The sequence below is a fragment of the Hypomesus nipponensis genome, chromosome 13 (assembly GCF_054491055.1).
Source record: "Hypomesus nipponensis isolate SF chromosome 13, ASM5449105v1, whole genome shotgun sequence".
NCBI classification, from domain to species: domain Eukaryota; kingdom Metazoa; phylum Chordata; class Actinopteri; order Osmeriformes; family Osmeridae; genus Hypomesus; species Hypomesus nipponensis.
The window spans coordinates 16,318,478-16,339,852 of NC_140373.1; the positions used below are offsets into that span (position 1 = coordinate 16,318,478).

A 21,375-nucleotide genomic window follows, 5' to 3' on the forward strand; every position below is an offset into this window, starting at 1 on the left:
CAAGGCTCCTTTGGTAGACTGCTGCTTCCTGCCACTGAACTGGGTCACACTACAGTACTGTCTTAACTACTAGTCAAACAATAACTTTCAAGAGAACATTGTGTTTGTTATCCTAAGCCCTCCAAGGGCAATACTGTATCTGCTCTCAAACATCTATGACTTGCTGAGAAAAAGTTATTTACTAATCGGAAAAAGGAACAAAAATGACAGGATCTGACAAATGGCACACATAAAGCTGTGTTTATTTGTAAAGAAATATGTTCATGTTTTACATACTTTTGCATTTACAAACTGTAAAAAGAAAGAATATAAACACTTTTACCATCACTAATGTTATCTCAAACGGAGAGGAGAAAGATGTTGGTAGCCCAAATGTTATAGTCTGTTGATGTTAAGCCCCAGTGGCACACTTCAGGCTGCAGGTGTCTGTGCATTTACAATTAGACAAAGGAATCTACAGCAGCTCTCAAAGTAGTCTCCATGCACATTGTCATGTACCCATTGTGTACTATTGAAGAACGTCACCAGAAACATCTGCTGTCCCTAGGTGTAGAGAGTTTGTACAAGCCTGCTGTGTATCCTCTCCATATCCAAGTACAGGTAATCAGGGCGAACAGAGAAATGCTTTAAGAAGTCAAAACAACAGAGCTTTCCCAGCTCTTCTGTACCCCACCCACACCCCTCCAGAGCATGTGTGTGTCTCCAATCTGTGCTCTTGAGATACAGAGACATGATATTTGACAAAGGCGGGTGGGAGGGTGCACACAGGCCCAGCGAGAGACACTCTGGGATCCTTCTCAATGCTCTCCATCGTCTCCACAGTGTTCACAGTCAAAGCAGGTGTCTAGGCACTAGCCCCATTAGCTATTCCACTTAATCCTTTATGACTATTTCCGTGTTTTTTCTTCTTCCTATACCCCCCCCCCCCCCCACCCTGAGGGCACTTGGTAGGGGTTCAGTTCCTCTCAATCTGCTCAATGTCAAGCTCGCCCCCCAACTGATCTCTTCTGGTGCTGCATAAGCCCGTCCATACTGGCTCACGCTCCTTGCCATTGGTCGTCCCCACTGTCACGTCATGGTGGCCTGGGGGGTCCGGGTCCAGGTCCTCGATGGTGGGGCATGACTTGGTGCTCAGCATGACACCATCCTCTTTGGTGTCTGGAGGTAGGTCTGATCCCTGGTGGCTTGGAGGTTGGGAGTCTGTCTGGTACTGGGTGGAGCTCCTGGCGATGGGTGTAACCTGGCTTGACTGGCAGCAGTCTTCCCCGTGATCCCAGGGCAACTAAGGCTATGGAAATTCTGGAGTTTCTGTGGATCAATGTAAAGAGATCTGGTTTAGACTTTTCATGTACCAAACAGAAACACAATCCCAGACCCAAGTCAACAAGTGTAATCGCTGGACTGGAATGAGTCGAAAACAGGAATGGAAACCTAACAAATATTGTACTACTGGCAGTTTCCGCCAATCGATCTCCGTGGTGATGGAATATTTGGTCATCAATCCTCTCCCTGTCAGACCCCTGAGCTGAACACAGGCCCTCTGCTAACCACATATCCTGCTAATACATCAGGCCACTATGTTTTGTGAACAGTATAGAAGACCAACTGAGTTACAGTACATTGCTGGCTATGAGATCAGAACCATACAAACCAAAAAAATGACAGAAAGTGGAATTAATTAATAAAACATTTTAACATAGGAGAGCAACTGGTGGCAAGAAGGGAAAGGGAGGTAGAAATAACGAGAGAGAAAGACAGATATTAAGAGAGACAGCGAGAGAGAGACTTAGGCAGTGAGTGGGGGGGTGGGGGCCATCATTCATGTCACGCTGGCCCCTGGACTGCACAGCCCTGCCACTGGCGGTGCACAATGAGCGCATACATCTGGGGCGCCATGTGAATTCCTCTGGTAAATCCACGTGCCAGCGGCACAGAAGGCGTGTCGGGCCTCTCGACAGCTGGTGCCGTTCGCTGGAGCCTGGATCACTGACGCCCCCCTGCTTTCTGGACAGGTGGCCAGGAGGCCAGGGCAGCTGTCCCTGATGTTTGACCTCTGGAGGGGAGCCAGAAGATCTTTACAGAACAGGGGGGCCCTCCACATCTCACCCCCACCGACAACCTCACCTGTGCTACCATGCCTTTTACGTAATGGGGTTACACTCACGGGTGGGTATTTAACCACACACACGCCATGTCTGTATCTTGAGCGGACGGACAAGCCCGCCCAGGATACAACTGAGCTGGGAACAGTATGCAGAAGATGAACAGTCTGAAAGAGAAAAGGAAATGCTGACTTGAAGCTGATTTTCTCTCTTCTAGCAGCCCCGACAGCAGAGGAAGGCCCATGTCAGAGCTGCTGGAGATCAAAGCAGATCTTTCTGCTGTTCCTCAGCTTCCAATCTCCAGGCCCATTCCTCAAACACCAGTATGACCTGTGCCCCAGTACTGTCTAGCCCAGTCTGGCCCTTTCATTACTGCTTCACTCTGGATAACAGGCCCTGAGACAAAGTGTGTAACAAACTAATAATCCTTGCTGGTCTTGCTCAAACTCAAAACTATATCAGCACAAAATCTCCAAGTGTTTGTCAACAAATAGGATATTGACTATTTGAACTTAGTTTTAGTGGTTGAATCACCCTGGGATCTGCGACGGTGACCCCTTCATCCTCTGCCAGGAACCTCAGGGTTACCATGGACGAGCTCTCCCTCACAGTCCACATTGCTGCTGTCTCCCAGTCGTGTAGATTCACCCTCTACAACATCCGGAAGATCAGGAGATACCTGTCTGAGCATTCCACCCAGCTGCTAGTCAAAGCACTTGTCCTCTCAAAGTTGGACTACTGCAAGTCGCTGCTCGCCGGTCTCCCAGCATGCGCAACCCGCCCTCTCCAGAGGATTCAAAATGCAGCAGCCTGCCTGGTCTTCAACCTACCCAGACGCTCCCATGATACCCCTCTCCTCCCTTTACTGGCTACACATCATGGCCCGTATCAGATTCAAGACCCTGGTACTGACCTTCTGAGCGGTGAACGGGACTGCACCCGATCATCAAGTCTCTCCTCCAGCCTTACACTCCCACCCGCCACCTACAGTCTTCTTCTGACAACCGTCTGGTGGTCCCACCGCTCAAGAGCACCCGGTCCCAACACAAGCTCTTCTCCTGTCTGGCCCCCCAATAGTGGAATCAACTCCCCACCTCCATCAGAGACACTGACTATCTCCCCACCTTCAAGAAAAGGCTTAAGACGCACTTGTTCCGGGAGTACAACGGTACTTAGGAATGATTTGCTGGACTTGATGCTATGCTCCAGGATCACAATGGCTCTTATTGACAGACTTGTTGCTGTTGTTGGTTAGTTGTAACGGATTTAAATTCTTGTACTCGCTGTGAAATATTTTAATGTTGATTGTTTTTCTACAGGTACACTCTTGCACTTTTTGAGGTTCATGTTGTTTAATTGTAACTTGTTTAACTACATGCTCTTATGGTTCTTCCCTTTGGCACTTATTTGGTTTTTCCCAATGTATGCTTCATGTTTTGGCTGCCCACAATATTGGGGCTATCTTGTTGTTATGATCAGTGACCTATGCACTTTTGTAAAGTTCTCTGTTGGAAGTCACTTTGGATAAAAGCGTCTGCTAAATGAATAAATGTAAATGTGAAAAAACAGGAGATAAGTGGAAGGAGTTTACTAGTTATCAGGCTGATCCCCCCCCCCCCCCCCACTCTCCCTCTTCGGCTTCTTTACTGCCTGGGGATCCAGGGAGGTGAAGTGGAGTGAAATAGAGCCCAAGAGCAAAGGCACAGATCTCATCCATAATGACCTTAAGTCCCCCGGGTTGATGGTGGCTTATCAATAGCTCATGAGCAGAATTTACGGAGATCAATAACTATTTACTCTACACTCAACCACCCCCCCAGCCAATCTATAATCTCTGCTCCACTTCCTGACTTTCACATTCCCCCTTCCTCCCATCCACCCCACTTGTGAGTTCTGGAAGCGATTTTCCTCTGAGCCTCGGTTCTAAACCAAAGCCACTGGATACGAGATGGGAAATGTCAACAAACATTTGGACTTTTTGTGCTGATATAAAGTTTTGATCCTCATCTCCCTCCACTGGCTTCCCATCACGGCCCGTATCAAATTCAACACCCTGGTACTGACCTTCCGAGCGGTGAATGGGACTGCACCCAACTACATCAAGTCTCTTCCCAGCCTTATACCCCCACCCGCCACCTACGGTCTTCTTCTGACAACCGTCTGGTGGTCCCAACGCTCAAGAGTGCCAAACACAAGCTCTTCTCCTGTCTGGCCTCCCACTGGTGGAATCAATTCCCCACCTCCATCAGAGACACTGACCCACCTTCAAGAAAAGGCTTAAGACGCACTTGTTCCGGGAGTACAACGGTACTTAGGAATTATCTGCTGGACCTGATGTTAGTTTCCTCCAGGATCACAAATGACTCTTATTGAGAGACTTGTTGTACTTGTTGGTTAGTTGTAACTGATTAAATATTCTTGTACTCGCAGTGAAATATATTATTGTTGCTTGTTTTTTCTACAGGTACACTCTTGCACTTCTGAGGTTCATGTTGTTCAATTGTACTTGTTTAACTACATGCTCTTGTGGTTCTGGCCTTTGGCACTTATTAGTTTTTTCACAATGTATGCTTTATGTTTTGGCTACCCGCAATTTTGGGGCTAGCTCGTTGTTATGATCAGTGACCTATGCATTTTGGTAAAGCTCTGTCTTGGAAGTTGCTTTGGATAAAATCTTCTGCTAAATGAATACATGTAAATGTTAATAAAGATTTATTTGAATAATCATATTGATGCTGTCAAAGTGCATTATTTCCTGTGTAGATACTATGTAAAGCTTGTCCAGGAGGAGGTAAGGGTTAAGGGTGACTTGAATCCCAGAAGGATGACACAAACAACAATGGAGATGGACTGGGGCCCTGCATGATGAACAGCAGGAAATATGCATTCTTAACAAACTGAGACCTCTTAAGTCTCGCAATGAAAACTGTTTTGTTTCCCTGAGTGGAATACTCCTTTCTTCCTGCTAACCAGGGCTGATTGTGAGTGCGTGTGTGTCGTGGTGGGTGTGGGCCGGTGCACAGTTGAACTCTGAGTGACTCTCTCATACAGGCCAAAGCCTGTAAACGTTTGCGGCCTTGTGTGTTTGTGTGACAGGGAGGATGTGTGTATGAGTGCTTGTGTGGATAAACCCTTCTGAGAAGAGTAAAGCCTCAGAGATATGGCGTCTCGGGGTTGAGGCATCGTCATAGTAACGGAAGCCAAACAGTTGTAGTCTCAAACTGTTGACAGGTGTCATGTCGGACACCACCAAAGACAGATCCACAGGTGGATTCAGAGGTCTGTCCCTCAGTGGGGTTAAGGCTTGTTTGGGGTGAAAGTACACCCACCCTCTTCTCTATAGGTGCAGGTCTAAAATTTAGGCCGTCTATCAGCCGCGATTGCATGTCGGAGAATAGCACGGACACGCGCTTCACAGCGCAGTTGAGATTGTGTGCGTGCATCCTTAAGAACTGTAAGTCGTATAACTTATGTTGTCAGTTCATTTAAGCCTGTTATTGTATTAGTGTATAGTTCTTGCAAATCTAAATTAAGTTAATTGGTGATATTCGTTGTTTGTATTCTTCTCCTGCCAGCAAAATTTTGTCTGTTGATTCGATAGTGATTGCTGCCATTGCTCACGTTTGTATTTTAGGTGCGTTATTATGCTGAAGTAGTTTTAATTAATAAATAGTGGGTATATTGTTATTATTTGCTACATAATGCTTCGCCTATCAAGATCAAATGAAGCAGACAGTGTACATGCTTCCGAGAGGCCTACCTTAATCGATAGGCTAGGCCACTGACGATTAACAATAAGCTGTTATGTGAATTATTAATTGGTAGCATTTATGCCATTTAGAACATACTTGAGTGTAAGGTGTAAGTAGGCTAACTTTATTTCTTTCGGGGAAATGGTTGTTTTGGCTGGGGCGAGGGGGGGACCTTCCCCCACTGCAAAACAATATCCTAGAGGAAACACTGAGTTGTGTGCCTGTGTCTCTGGTAAGATACTTTGCTTGGCCTCGTTAGACCATCTAGCTAAGGATTTCTTCAATGAAAGGAAACAATTGCTGAGAAAGGCGTGACCCTGGACTTGATATGAACAGAATCGTCTTTATATCGCCAGCAGGGACACTTTCAAATGAAGTGGATTGAGACTTAAGCACACACACTGGCTTGAGCTTTTAAATTGTTTTTTCAACAAAGACTAAAGTGACCTACAACTTGTGTCCCTCCTAACAGCTGATTGGCCAGGCCAGCTAAATGTCTGTTTCCCTGTACACTGCTGTCCCTAAACCTGTGATCAGGCCCATAGAGTGACTGTGAGGGACATCTCAACCTTGAGGGAACAGTCTGAAGGTGACTTTACTTTACACACAGTGTACATAACCTGTACACTCACTGACTCAACTGCAATGCTTTGGGAGATGAGGGTGAGTTGTTGGATGGTTATCTTTAAACAGACAAAGTTTGTACCAGATGATGTCTTTCTCCTATGGCTAAATTGGAGAACAAAGGCTTTACTGTCTGCATTTTAAAGTGTGTTTCATGTCGATGCCAGGGTTTTTCATATCCTTTGTATATGAAACATGACTAACAGGCTCATGTTTGTTTGATAGAACAAGACTCTTTTAACCCGGTGCTAATGAACCATGATCTCCAACCCTGCTGTACTGACCTGGGTCATCTTGGCCAGATCCAGGGAAGGCCTCTGCTTGTGTGTGTCGGCTGGTCTCCGCCGCTTCATGCCAATCTTTTTGTGGTTGAGGACGCAGGGCTGCGAGCGGCTCCGTGCCAGTCCCCCTTGCCCCGCACGGCGCTCCAGCTCGGGGGTGGATTCTGGGGAGCTGGGCGGCGAAGGCCCGGGGAGCTCTTGAGGGAAGATCTGTTCATGGGAGAGGTAAAAAGCCTGGGTTTGGGGTTCCAAGGAGGACGGGGAGAAGGAGGAGGAGGGTCCGAGACCGACGGAGGAGGAGGAGGAGGAAGAAGGGGGGCAGCCAGCCTGGGCGAAGCAGGGCAGCTCCAGGGTGTTGGAGCGGGCGGGGAGGCTGAAGCTGGAGCTGCGCTGCATGGCTGGAAAGTCAGCCTGGTGCAGCCCCCCGGCCAGGCCACGCTGGATGCTGCCCCCGCTGTGGCAGCGCCTCTTCTCCACCGCCGTCCACACCCGCGATCCCTGAGGACGCCAGCTGGAGCGCCAGCCCCCCAGCTCGTCCGAGCAGGACAGGGAGCGGCACTGGCGCTTGCTGGGTGGAGCGGTGGTGGAGGAAGAGGGGGTGGCGGCCTCGGTCAGGCTCAAGTCCTGCAGGAGGCTGCTGATGGCGCCCGAGTTGGCACCCACTTCCAGCCCCCAGTGAGTGTGTCTCTGGTGGGCCTCGGGCAGCGCGTCCCACAGGCTCTCCAGACTGGAGCCCACAGCCTTCTGCTGCATGGCGCAGCCCCTGCCCACGTCTCGCCACCTTCCCGTCTCTGCAAACACCACCGGTAGCCGCCATTAGAAAAAAAACTGTTAAACATTTAAAACAAACAGGCCCCCCTCTCTATGTATTTAAGCTTTCCCCTTTTATCTGTAAAATCTCAGAAGAACCCTTCAGGCATGAAGTTCCAGCAGACGTCCCCTGAGAACCATTCTCTTCTGAGAATAGAGAGGCTGGGAGCCAGACATAAGCCCCAGGAACAGCAGTTCCTGGTGAATGGCTCTCTGCCATGACCTGGGGAGGCCTACTGCACTCGAGCCCTCCAACATCTGTGGAGGCTGTGGTGTGGAAACATCCAGCACACACAGCACCCTGCTCTGAGAAACAAAGTGAGACAAAGACACTGAGCAGGAGAGAGCTCAGGGCTACCCTGCTTTACAAGAGTGTTGATTTTGGTGCTGGTACTCCATTGTACTGTATGCATTACACCTGGAGGACTGAAGCACTTCTTGGAGAAGAGGGATCTGTCAGCAGATTGGGGGAACACAGCTCAATGTCTGACCTCCCCAAGCTGTTCCAAACAACCAAAGACATACTTGGCCTCTTGACAATCGCCCCTGAGGGGAGGTGTTGATAGCAGACAGCCTACAGGCTTTATATCAGAGAAAACAGGCACAGTTCCAAATCGGTAACCTGGCTGCAAGCTGCCACACACAACTGTAACATTGCAACTGCACAGAGGTACAGCTATCATCCAGCAACTCCCCATTCCCCCCCGTTTCTGTGCTGTGCTACAGGTGCTGTGGTCACACTAGATGGATGACTCTCTCTTTTAGACTAGATTTACAGAGAGAGGGGGACCTTGTTATACAAACGACACATTTTGGGCTGAGCTGGGCTGACGCCTGGTACGGAGGAGGAGAAATGATTTTTCCTATTGGAGGTCAGAAAACAAAAATCCCAAAAATGCCTTTGGTCGGAGGAGCTGAGGGGAGAACAAAAGGCACTGTGCAAGACAGCTAACATGCTGTGGTGGGTGTGCTCTGTCAGGCATGGGGACCCATGCACCCAGCACCAGGCTGAGGCTTGCACAAACTCCCTATTGATCTACGAATTGGCCGGGGAATGGGCACTGGGTTAACGGGGGATACTAATCAAGATTGGGCTTTGGTCTGTTTTCCCAGTACAGAAGACAGGCACGCACCTAAAGCTCTTTCTCCTTCTCTTTGAAATCCATTTGACCCCTCTGTAGTACATTTTATGAAGTTAAAAAGTCTGTTCAACTCGGCAGATTCTGAAATGGTGTAAAGGGCCGCAGGCATATGGTGCAGTGTCGAATGTGGCAAGAAAAGAAAGTCTTTACAAAATGTTAAAACACAAACTAATTGCCATCATAAAAGAAACACCTGTTAGGCATAACACCATCAACCATTATGTTACCTTTTACTGTGAAGTGACAATTCCCTCACCCCCGGCACCTGTACATGTCACCAAACGTATCCTTCCTAACAAGCTGCTGAAAGGTGCCATAAGCACATACTTGTAGTTCGTCTCCCCAGTTTGCAATGTTGAATAAAGCCCAAAGAGTGGCAACTATGAGCAGATAAGAACATAAGGAGTGGGGCTGAGGTAAGTCACTGGGTCGGGACTGCTAATCAACACAGGGAGGTCACAGGAAGCTTTGGCTGCACTAACTCACCCATGAGTCCGCAAGAGAAAAGTGTTGTTCCCTGGCTCATGGTCTGCGCCTGGCACTATGGAGAGAGAACACACAAACACGTTAGAAACATCCTTGAAAGTTGACTGTCAGACAAGTACCAAAAAGTCCCCTCAACACAGAAGCTCAAAAGTGTAGCAAAAAAAAACTAAAACAAGGAAGTTGTCAGTATCCCCTCCCTTCAGCTCTTTACGCAGGAAAAGCAGTCAACAGAGACGGGTCTGTAAAAGCATGCAGGACAAGGAGTGTATGTGCGGTATGGAAATGTGTAGCAGCCACAGATGGCGAGACTCTGTAGACAGACTTTACCCTGTGCCAGAGACGATATACGGCACACAGCCCAAATTCAAACCAGATGATGCACCCTTGCAGCAATAATTTAAGCTTTTATTATTATGCGATCACTCCTAATTGGGGGAGGGGGGAATTCAGTGTTTCCCACTCAAATGATTAATGTTGAAATAATGCAAAAGCTTTTGCAAAAATTCCTTGGGATTTGCTAAACCAATACTTGAAGTTTTTCAGCAAACTCAACTTTGGGGAAATTAAGTCGATTACTGGGGAATTACATCAAATGCACAAACTTTAATCACAGGTTAATTTGGCTGCTGATTAACCAGGCTCAAACTGCAGAAAAACTCAAGACTAGTTCATGAACCGATACGTATTACGTAGTACGATTGCTGAGAAATCATCTTACAGCCCCAAATCTCTTAAGGATCTTACATCATCAGTGCCCTTCTTTTCCAGTGTTTTCTTGTAAATGATCACCATGACAACACACATCTGTGCCACAACTGGATCCAGTGCATGCAAACGTGGTCGGAGGCCATCTTGGTGGGCATGGTGAGAGTCAGCCGGATCCTCATCTGTAGAACCACCTCAGGTTCCTCCAGGAACGCATGTCTTTACAGCTCAAACCAATCCTGTGCAGACACAAACACGCAAGGATTAGAATTATACACATTTGTCAGTTCTGTTAACTCATCTGAGCTGAGCAGGACACAGCTGAACTTTGAGGGAGCCAGCATCTCCCCAGATTGACCCAACCCACTCTGGTGAGGTGTCTGGCAGCTCAGAAAGAGAACTCTGAGCACTGGAGGTGGTTGAGCCAGCTGCACAGTCACCACCATGCAAAAGTATCTTGCAGCTAGCTACAAGAGTTGGGGCAAAGCACAGTGGAAAGTCAGTGTGGTTTAACACTTTCCTTTAATTCTGGGGTCAGCAAGTATTGCACTTCTTGTACTTAATGTTTTCTAGGCGTAGCGTTGGCATTAGGCCCGTACAGGATTGTTTTCACAGTTGGGACTTTTGATTTTATCTGCCCTCCCTCACAACTTTCCATGCAATTTCCTCAACATGCCATCACAGTTGGTAATTTGAACCATGTTATTGTACTGAATGTCCATTAGTGATCATTGGTCATATGAGAAAGCGAGAGAGCGCAAGTCGCGAGTGTTCCACAGGAATAGGGGATTGTAGCAGAGCAAAGTCAGAGTTGTGTAATTGAATCCTCGGGGGCTCGGAATAGCACCGCTATGACCTTGTGGTTATCAAAACAACCCCTTGCACATTAGCGCTGCATCGATGGATGCAAACCAGCTGATTAGTGCCAGATGTGGATCTATGGAGCGTAATCAGAGTCTGATTAAAGCAACACTTCAGAGATAGAAAAGGGTGGATGGATAAATGTAGAGTGATGGTGGACTGAAAGTGTCAAATAAATGACACAACAGAGAAAGAGAGAGAGAAAGAGAGAGAGAGAGAGAGAGAGAGAGAGAGAGAGAGAGAGAGAGGGAGAGAGAAAGAGTGCTGTTGTCCGTGAGACAAAAGCGTGTTGTCCCATTGATGAGAAACGTGGGAAAACAAAGAGATTACATCAGAGATGTCAAAGAAAATATAGAAAAAGAAAATTGAATCACAAGATACTGTGGCTGACTGCGCTGGGCCAGGCTATGTTTGCAGCATATGATTTCCATTATCAAACACTTATAACATCACAACAACAACCTAAGAAACCAAGACCCCTTTTAAAACACAAATGTTCCTTTTAACCCCAGAGGAGAAAATACATAAAGCAATGCAATGTTCTTGACTGAATTTACATGTGTAAATATGCTTCATTAAGGCACAAAGATAGGACAGATAAGATAGAGCAGCAAGTTTATCACGTGTGTGACTGCTAAATGGCAACATGTTCCCAACCGGAGACAACCAGAGATATTCTGTAGCCTCGCACACAATTAATACATTACCCATAATGGCGATAACGCCTAGAGGACATGGCTTTTTAAAACACCATCTAATAGACCAAGTAAGTTCTCTGATCAAGAATGAGTAGAAAAGATTTCCACTACACCTCTACCTGACACATAATAATAAGTGGCCTAACAAGAAAAATTGTAGTAGACTAGATTTAGGATATCTTATATTCATTGTATAGCTCTATGCATGTATGACATTAAGAACAAGTTAAACCAAGTAAAAATCCCATCCCCTGAAGGTCCAGTGATTCGGAACACACTCCCCAAATGAAAGGTCTACAGGAGAGGAGAGAAGGCAATACAGTATATTTGAATACTTCTTTTGCATTTAAAGTGTTCAGACAGAATAAAAGAGAAGAGCGCTCAGAGGGTGAAAAAAAACGTACCTTGAGAAATTCTTTCCTTGACAAGAGTAGGCATTGGCAAGGACTTGGAGTTTCTCATGCAAGGACGAGAAGGTAAAACAAACGGCAAGGCATACCTAGAAACTCTCTCAGATGAGCTGGTCAGAGACATTCTGTCCTGTTTCCACAGATATTCACACTAACAACGTCTCGTGATTTGGAGATGTTGATAAACTGCAAGTCACCTACTGTCCTTCAGTGGGCTTTTAATAAATGGCCAAAAAAAAAGTGGTTACTATTGTAAATAACCCAGTGCCTCTCCCTCCACCATAATCCTTTATCTGTAATCTGTGAAAACGTTCTGACAACTAAGAATCCTTTATCAGGGTCAGGGTGTCAGCAATAATGACAGCTGAGAGGACTGATCTCTCGGGGAGGGACAGGGGTGTGGGGGGTGCAGAGCAGAGCAGCGCTTCCTCATCTCTGGATGGTTGTGTTATGCTGTGGCTGACTGACAACAGCAGTGACATGACCATTTATTAAGGGTTGCCACACAAACATTTTGTGGTAATTTTTTAGAGCTGCACGCTTCCTCTGTGGTCTGAGGCTTTTAATAGTGGAATTACATTAAAAATAAAATCTTAGTCGGGGACAGCCCTAGAAAAAAGAGGATCCGGGAGTGTAAGGTCGAATCCCCCTTACCCCTAGCCCTTAGTTTACCCCTAGCCCTTGGGCCTCGAAACTGAGGGGTAAGGGCTACATATCCCTAAGAAATGGGACGCCACTTGGTTACAGGTACGTCATCTAGCACGTATCGATATCTCCAAAGCAAGTAGTGTTATGCACTGATATTAAATGAAATTTGCTGCTAATGGAGTTTACTTAAAACTGTAGACATGCTAGTCAAAGAAATGCGGGACTTTTGTGCAATTCAGCACTGTTAACATTAGCGTACCAAACTAGCGATTTTTAGAAACGTTTCATTTAGGAAAATGGTTGCTAATATATACGTTCAGGACTGTATATAACACAAAACAAGACTGTCATAATTTTTTTCAATTGATCAAGCCGAAAATATTCGGACTGTTTGGATGATCTGGTCGCCATTGTTGCCGGTCGCGCAGTATTCACATAGCCCTAGGTTTCAAGTAAGCTCCCGATCTTACTTGGTTTTAAGGGGTGTATACCCCTTAGTCTTAGCCCTACCCCTAGCTCAAAAATAGTATTGGGACACCACTAGCTCTCATGGGAACGCGCAAAACTAAGGGGAAGGGGTAAGGGGAAGGGGTAAGGGGGAGTATTGGGATTCGGCCTAAGTCTCCTCTGCCAGTACATAGCCTCTCCATCACCAAGTGCCTCCTCACGGCCACACATGGTAACTGGGTACCCTGCGGTCCCAGGCTAAACTGCAGCGGATCTCAGAGCAGCAGTGGACCCCAGAGATGTGGTGTGTAGGCCCACCATTAGGTGAACACGCCCTGGCACCCGTCAACCACTGCCCCAGCTATTGGTAAAAAGCTCCACTGCCTTGTGGGTTAGCCTCTCGAGGCAAGGCTAAGGGAGCAGACCCAGACAGAAAAGCAATGCGCTGGCGGTGCGCAATAGGCGGGTCTAAACAGAGCCAGGACCAGGCAGCCTCCTGCAGCCTGAGTGGGGAACTGGTCCTCCTGGCAATGGGAGCAGGTTTGAATGGACTGGGAGCTTTTTAGTCAGAACCCCGCACGTCAGCGGCACAGGGTATTGGTCGCTATCAGCTGGGACTCAGTGGCAGCCGATCTCAGCAGCACCCTGTGTGACTGAGCAGCCCCTATTTAGGGACCACACTGCTCACCTAAAACTGAGGAGGGGCCTAGAAAAGGTGGCCTTAAAAATGCCCACTCAACTCACACCTGGACAGGATACCGCAGCTGTCGGGTCATTCCATTTCTGCGGTCGAAATAGAAGAAATAAATCCCAAAACCTAAAACTGGCAACATGGAATGTGAGAACTCTCCTGGACTCCTTTGGCAGGACCGAAAGACCTCACAGAAGAACAGCACTGATTGCGGATGAGCTTAGACGTTATAACATCGATATTGCCGCGATTAGCGAGACCAGGCTCCTTGATGAAAGTTCGCTGATAGAGAAAGGGGCCGGTTACACCTTCTTCTGGAAAGGCTACCCCCTAGGTGGACAACATCTGCACGGTGTGGGACCTGCCATCAGGAACACACTGCTACCAAGACTCACTGAAACACCTGTGGGCATCAGTGAAAGACTGATGACCCTCCGTATCCCCCCTGGCGAAGAACCGCTTTGCTACACTCCTTAGTGTGTATGCGCCAACCCTGCTATCCGACACTGAGGCTTAAGACTCATCAGTAACTGGATGAGGCTCCCTACCGGATCCCCAAGACCGACAAGATCCTCCTTTTGGGGACTTCAATGCTCGGGTGGGGCAGAGTGACAGGATATGGAAAGGAGTGCTTGGCAGGCATGGTATTGGTCAGGCCAACTCAAATGGCATGATATTACTTACTCTCTGCTCTGAGCACAACCTGACCATAACCAACACCATCTTCCAGCAAAAGACCAAATATGAAACATCATGGATGCACCCACGCTCTAAACATTGGCACCTGATTGACTATGTCATCATGAGACGATGCAACATCAAAGATGTTCACATGTGCCGGGCCATGAGAGGTGCAGAATGCTGGACAGACCACCGGATGATCATGGCCAAAGTCCACATGCGCGTACGCCACCCCACGTGGAAACGTGGGTCCAGTGGGAGACGCTTAGACTGCGCTCGTCTGGAAGATACCAGCACAAGAAATGAGTTTCGATGTTCCCTGGCTGAAAAACTTGAAAAGCTAGAGCTCATTCTTAGTGGAGAGAATGCCACAGACAGTAGTGGACCACTATCAGCTCAGCCCTTCATGAAGCAGCAGCCCACTCAATCGGCTATAAGACCAAGAATCACCAGGACTGGTTTTACAACAACTCAGACACCATCCGTAACTTGCTGAACGCCATGCACAAAGCACACCAAGCAACCCTGAAAAAACCCTCATCGAGCACCGCCAGATAGCAATGGCAGAGAGCGAGGCGTGAAGTGCAAAGGACCCTGCGGACAATGCGAAACAAGTGGTGGACAGCGAAGGGACAGGATATCCAGTATTTCACTCATAGAAATTATATGCATAACTTTTACAATGCAGCCAAATCTATCAACAGCCCAACAAACCACTGCATTACACCCCTGAAAACAGCAGATGGGCTCAGAGTCCTGAAAGACCAGAGCAGTGTACTGGAGAGATGGGCTGAACATTTTAAGACCCTGCTGAATCAGGACTCTGAAGCAGATCACACCATCCTCGATCAACTGCCTGAACTTCCACCGATTGACAACCTTAACCCAACCTTCCTGGAGGTTCTGTCAGCCGTCCGCTCCCTGAAGAACAACAAGTTTCCGGGCATTGACAATATTCCTGCAAAACTGCTTAAACAGGGTACTTACTTCTGTACAAGAGCGTTACATCAACACATTATGAAAGTATGGGCTGATGAAAACATCCCACAGCAATGGAGATATGCCAAAATTGTCACAAAATACAAGAACAAAGGTGACAAGACCATATGTGGCAACCACAGTGGAATATCACTCCTTGCTGTTGCTAGTAAGGTCCTGGCCAAGGTGTTGCTGCAGAAGCTATTCAACAACATCACATAGTCACTGCTCCTAGAATCATAGTGTGGCTTTAGAAAGAACAGGAGTACAGTCGACATGGTCTTCATAGCCAGGCAACTTCAGGAAAAGTGCAGGGAGCAACATTTTTGGCTTTTGTCGACCTCTCCAAAGCCTTCGACACTGTGCAGAGACCTTCTGTGGGACATATTGCTCCGGTTTGGATGCCCTAGCAAGTTTGTCAACATCCTCCGTCAGTTTCATGATGGTATGAATGCTAGGGTGACAATAGCAGGACAAGAGTCTGCCTCCTTTCCTGTGTGCACAGGGGTCAGGCAGGGGTGTGTACTAGCACCAGTGCTCTTTAACATCTTCCTCCTTTGCGTCACCCAACTTATCCATAAGGAAGTTGAGGACAACAGCGGGGTGACAGTAGTCTATAGACTAGATGGTAATCTCTTTAATATCAGAAGGCTGCAAGCAACCACCAAGCTGCACAGAGTGAGGGTCCTCGGGCAGCAGTATGCAGATGACTGCGTTCTTATTGCTCACACTCCACAAGACCTTTAGGCTGTCCTGGATGCAGCTGTGAAGGCTTACAGCAGGATGGGGCTGACTATCAACATCACCAAAACAGAGGTAGTCTGTCAATGGAGCAACAACATCCCATTCATTTCATCCATCTTCAGATCAGAACAGAATCCAACAAGAATCCAACAGAATCCAACAAGCATCAGTTGCATTTGGGAGACTGTTTGTCAAAACAATAACTTATATCTCCATACAAAAATCTCTGTGTATCAAGCCATTTGCATCACCACCCTCCTCTACAGTTGTGAAGCCTGGGTCACTTGTCATGTGAAGTTCCTGGAGCATTTTCACATCCTCCGCTGTCTCAAGCGTATGCTAGGAATCACTTGGTGTGACCGAGTGCCACAGGATGTCCCTGTAAGAATGTACAGGGACATTCCCCCCGAGGCAAGTAGGGTCCTTGCCAAAGCAAGCAAGTGCCTTGCCAAAGGACACAACGTCATTTGGCATGACCGGGAATTGAACCAGCGACCTTGTGACTTGTGAGGCCCAATTCCTTAACCGCTCAGCCACCTGACTCCCTACAGAAACAAATCATAGGGAAACACAGCTGACTATGGAAGAACATAGCCTATTCTATACATTCAATTCTCGTTAACAATTCCAGGTTAACCAGCCAGGTTTCAAATAAGGATGTTGGATCTGTGGTCTCCTAGTCACATAGTGAACAATCTTGGGATTGAGGCCGTCTCAGTAATCCTTGTGTCTGCTTGCCACCTGAGACAACAGGCCCAGACAACAGGCGATTAAATCCAATTTAGGGATTTGAGCCTTTCTGCTGGTGATCACTAGTGCCTTAGAAGACAATACTCAGCTCACCTCCCAATGGTAAAAACATATGCATGTTCTTCAAAGTGGAACTGTCCCAGAGTCATGGGTTGTGCTGAGCAATAGGCCTGCCTAAATGTCTTTCATAAGTCTCAGCTTGATCCATATTTGGCTCACTAAGTTGAAAAGGGGTGATTTTGCTCCAACTATACAAGAGTAGGACTGTGATTATGATGTGAAAATTACCTTGTGGACACAAGAAAAGACAGACTGAATCTATTTGTCCACTTCTGAAATGACCACAAACACGTGAAGAACACTCAGGGTTATGGTGCCTGGGTGTGATGATCTGATCAACATAAAGTTGAGTGAAAAGAGTGCATAGATGGGAGGCTTCTATAGGTTTTGGAATTGAGGGTCTGGGGCACAGAGATGGTTTCACAAGCGTTGCAGCTGCCCACTTATCATAAACACAAAGCCCCAGCAAGGCCATGCATAGCAGCAAAGGACGCCAGCTTTTTAAAGAAGGCCTGCTGTTTACATAATCTCCTGCTGTTTCGCGCACATAATCACTTGCACTGTATACATTTGTTTGGAACAAAAGGTTAGTTGATGTCTGTAAACATGCCTTTGAGCCAAACTGTCCCAGCTCTGGAGAAATGTTGTCCACATGAATATGCATGTCTGATATGTCTCTTAACTACAATGGGGCTAAGATCAAATGTGACATGTCTCTGCTGCCACTGAAGACATAACAATTTATAGAAATGAGTATTAAATAATAATTGTGTCTTAACATGGCCATCCCTTGGATTTCAACATTTTACATAAGGGTTACATTAAAGATCCCATGACATGCTGTCTTTGGATGCTTTTATATAGGCCTTAGTGGTCCCTTGATACTGTAACTGAAGTCTCTTTCCCAAAATTCAGGCTTGGTGCAGAATTACAGCCACTACGAACAGTCTAACAATGAGCTTTCCTCAGGATGTGCCGTTTCTGTGTCTGTAGCTTTAAATGCTATGAGGAAAACAGAGGCGGGGCTAACTGCCATGCTTGGGTCATTTGCAAGCCATAATGTCTTGAGGAAAAACCTTAACTCAACCGTAGCTAGTTTTTCCATTGGTGGGCCAAGTTCTCTGTGCAGGCAAACCAGAGAAAGGGGAGGTAACCTTCCCTATAGTGACATCACAATAGAGGGATTTTCAAAACCGCATATTTAAAATAATTTTGTAGACATAACAATGGATTTTGCCACTAAATGTGGGTGTTAACTTTTTTATTTTTTCTAAAAATGTCCCTTTCTACCCGGCAGAGGCTGACCTACCAAGGGGTCCTTTAAAAGGTGTATACTTTACAGTTGAATATTAGCTGATATTTAACTACGTACTTTTAACCGATACAAATGCTGCAAATGCTTGCTAGGTACACAGCTGCCGACGCTAGCTAGCTGACGTCAACACAAAAATATATATAAAATGATCCGTTATCTATAACTAGCTAGTATGTAATTATCTGTGCTGTTGTCCAATAACTCCAGTTGGAATATTCTCTCCACATTGGCGGCGCGCTACAAAGCATCATCTTGTGATTGTTAAAATAAAAGCATCCGAGTTTCGCCTCTTGTGCTTCTATACTCTTTGTTGAGCTCTCATTTTCTCTAAGGCGGAGAATAATACCCCGGGCTTGGTTTACACCTATCGAAATTTCTAGCCACATGGGGGACCAAAGGCAGGCTTGGGGAACTTATATTAATGTTAAATAACCTCCTAAAGTGAAGTTTTCATGTCATGGGACCTTTACTACCAAGTAACTACACAGCAATACCGTCAGTTAAAACATTATACATACAAAGGAATTGCTCATGTATTTATATGGCAATATCAAAAAAGTGTTTGTGTTTTAGGTTATCACAAAAGTGTAAGAAGGCACAGTATGGGGGAAGTTGAAGACTTCAAGATCATCAGTAACATCCATTTAACGCTGAATAACCCCACCTCCCTAACACCCCTTGTGTAATAAATTGTACTGCTAAACCGTAATGAAGCGTACATTGCAATTCTGTAACTACAATGTTGTTACGATAGGTATCTGGCTATGCAGTTGCATGGTAGTAAATGTAATTGACCTAGTGACGTAGCTAGTTTTTTCATTAGTTACAATGCACAATGCTTACAGAAGGTATGATATTGATCTTTGCTGCTGTTATAAGGTATAAGTTAGAAAGAGGTCTTTATTTTTGGCATCGGAAAACTTTTGCGAGTGTTAAATTGCGACAGTGGGCAGGAAGGGTCAAAAAGGAGGACAAATGGCGAAAAGACGGACACGCAACAGCGGTCAGGACAAAAGGCTGGAAAACCGGACTCTCTGGCCAAAATCCGGACGTCTGGTCATCCTAGGTACAGACCGCGGCTTTATTTCGGAAAAACACGGTAATGGTTTTATGCATTGGTCCTGTCTATCTGTCCAATCACAAAAAAAACTAGTAAGTTTAACAGTGTTAAAATACCAGTGCAATCACAGAGTGAAAATATGGTCAGTCCAGTTTAACTGAACCCAAGCAAGTTTAAAGCTTCTGTCTTAGGGAGCTGCACCATAGAGAAAGATTCTGTTAAATAGTATGACAGTCTAACCTGAGCGGTAGGGGATACTAATAAGATTGTCAACATTCCAGTGAAACTGCATTGTAATATAAAAGGCACTAGCTGGCCTAACCAATTGCTGTAGTAAAGGCTCAACCTACCACACCATGAATGAAATGCAAAGGAAAAGGCCTGTAACAGCATATCAGTACAACCACTTGCTATAACCCAACTCTGACACTGTTTGGATTGGCGGATAAGACTGCAATGGACTAAGAGTGGGTAGGACTGCAATCGACAAAGACTGGCTAGGACTTCAATGGACTAAGATTGACTAGAACTGCATTGGACTAAGACTGGCTAGGACTGCAATGCAGCAACCTGGGTAAAGCCAACTCCAGACCCAACTGGCTTAGTTGCATACTACTAAGCAAGTCCAAATCCAAGCTTGTGGGTTGAGTGTAGGACGAAACAAAGCAAAACATTCTCGACAACTAACTATGTAATAACTAGTGGATAGCCAACTATGGTCTCCCTAGTAAATAGTCTAGCGCTCTGCTACCCGAGTTGTTATGCGCAGCCAATAGCTTGCCACAGCACTGCACAAGCGCAGCCATACTTACAGCTCAATGTACGAGCTTGTTCTTTAACTAATTAGTTAGCTATTTATATAGGTGGCAAATTTATGTTGAATACTCAAGTGTTCAAAGGCATATCGGAAATTATTCAACTATAAACTTGGTAGGACATGTTAGTTTGATAGTTATTTTTGCTTATAGAACAATGAAACAATTTCCATCATCTAACAATATAAACTGTAAACACATGATCCAGTACTGTACATGGTGAGGTTCCTTAAAGCACGTATCTGTCCATTAGCTAAGTTACAGTCTAGTTAGCTACACAACCTTCTTTTGCCAGACAGAAGTTGTGAAACTAGTATTTTCCAGCTTTAAGGTTCTTCTGTCGGTCAGACAAAGAAATGGGGTACAAGAAAAACTTTTTCAAATTATTATTTTTATGGCTCAATGCAGAAGCTAAGCCAAAATACAGAGCAGCATCATAATACTCACATGTCATCGAACATGAAATAACCTCGTTTGTACATGGCAATGAACTCTGTGAACTAACTAGCAAATCATCATGATTTGCCAGCAAAAAAAACAGTGGCTAACTAGAGAACTCACAATTATCAGGCTGTGCATCTTTTAAGTCCAATGCCTCCCTGATTCCCACAACTGGTGGTTAAGCCTGCCAGACCATTTTCAGGTTTTCACGTAAAGATTGCAAAAACAGGTCATGGAGTGCCTGAACCAAGGCAGCTGAAAGTAACTCCCACATCCACTCGACGGGAATGAATAAGTTTGCAATCTGTGACAGCGCGAACTCAAGGGAAAAACCATTGTCATAGGGGTGATTGTTTATTAGATATAATTATGAGTGTATTGTTTTTCGATAGCACGCACGTCTGGGTACAACTGTATAAAATAGTACAACGTATGACATTTTTTATAAGCAAAGATAAAAACGCACTTATTTTATTAGAGCTGTGGATAGCCAATGAACCTTCCTCTACCCAAGTCATGGTCTAGTCTGCTCCGCAGTAATCGAAAGCAACAATTTGTTGTGTTTTGCCACAGGCACCTACAGAACCATGCTGAGAGGGTGTAGTTGTACATAAGTAGTCATAATTATACAGCCATGTGTGATTTGTAAATGGGTTTTGAATATCTAGAGGTATACATGAATAATATTACTCATATCAGAAAAATGTTTAAATGATTAATAATTGGTAGGTAGGTATTTTATTAATTCCAAAGGCAAATTGCGGAAATACTTGTTCGTTCAAGCAGCTTAACAATAGTGAGCTAAATAATGAGTAGTTTTTTAAGTTCATATTTAAAATACATTAGTTCTCAAATCATAAAATGTGTGAGGTGC

At 45.8% G+C, this 21,375-nt stretch overlaps 1 protein-coding gene across 1 annotated transcript; it reads right to left on the reverse strand.

The window, feature by feature from the left end:
* Positions 1 to 221: 221 nt before the first annotated feature.
* On the reverse strand, positions 222 to 20,775 carry fam53b (family with sequence similarity 53 member B). Its single transcript, XM_084670817.1, is given in 6 exon segments — positions 222 to 1,269; positions 1,272 to 1,308; positions 6,763 to 7,550; positions 9,198 to 9,252; positions 9,942 to 10,141; positions 20,508 to 20,775. Coding segments are annotated over 5 exon segments (1,254 nt in total). The 5' UTR covers positions 10,002 to 10,141; positions 20,508 to 20,775; the 3' UTR covers positions 222 to 955.
* Positions 20,776 to 21,375: the final 600 nt, after the last annotated feature.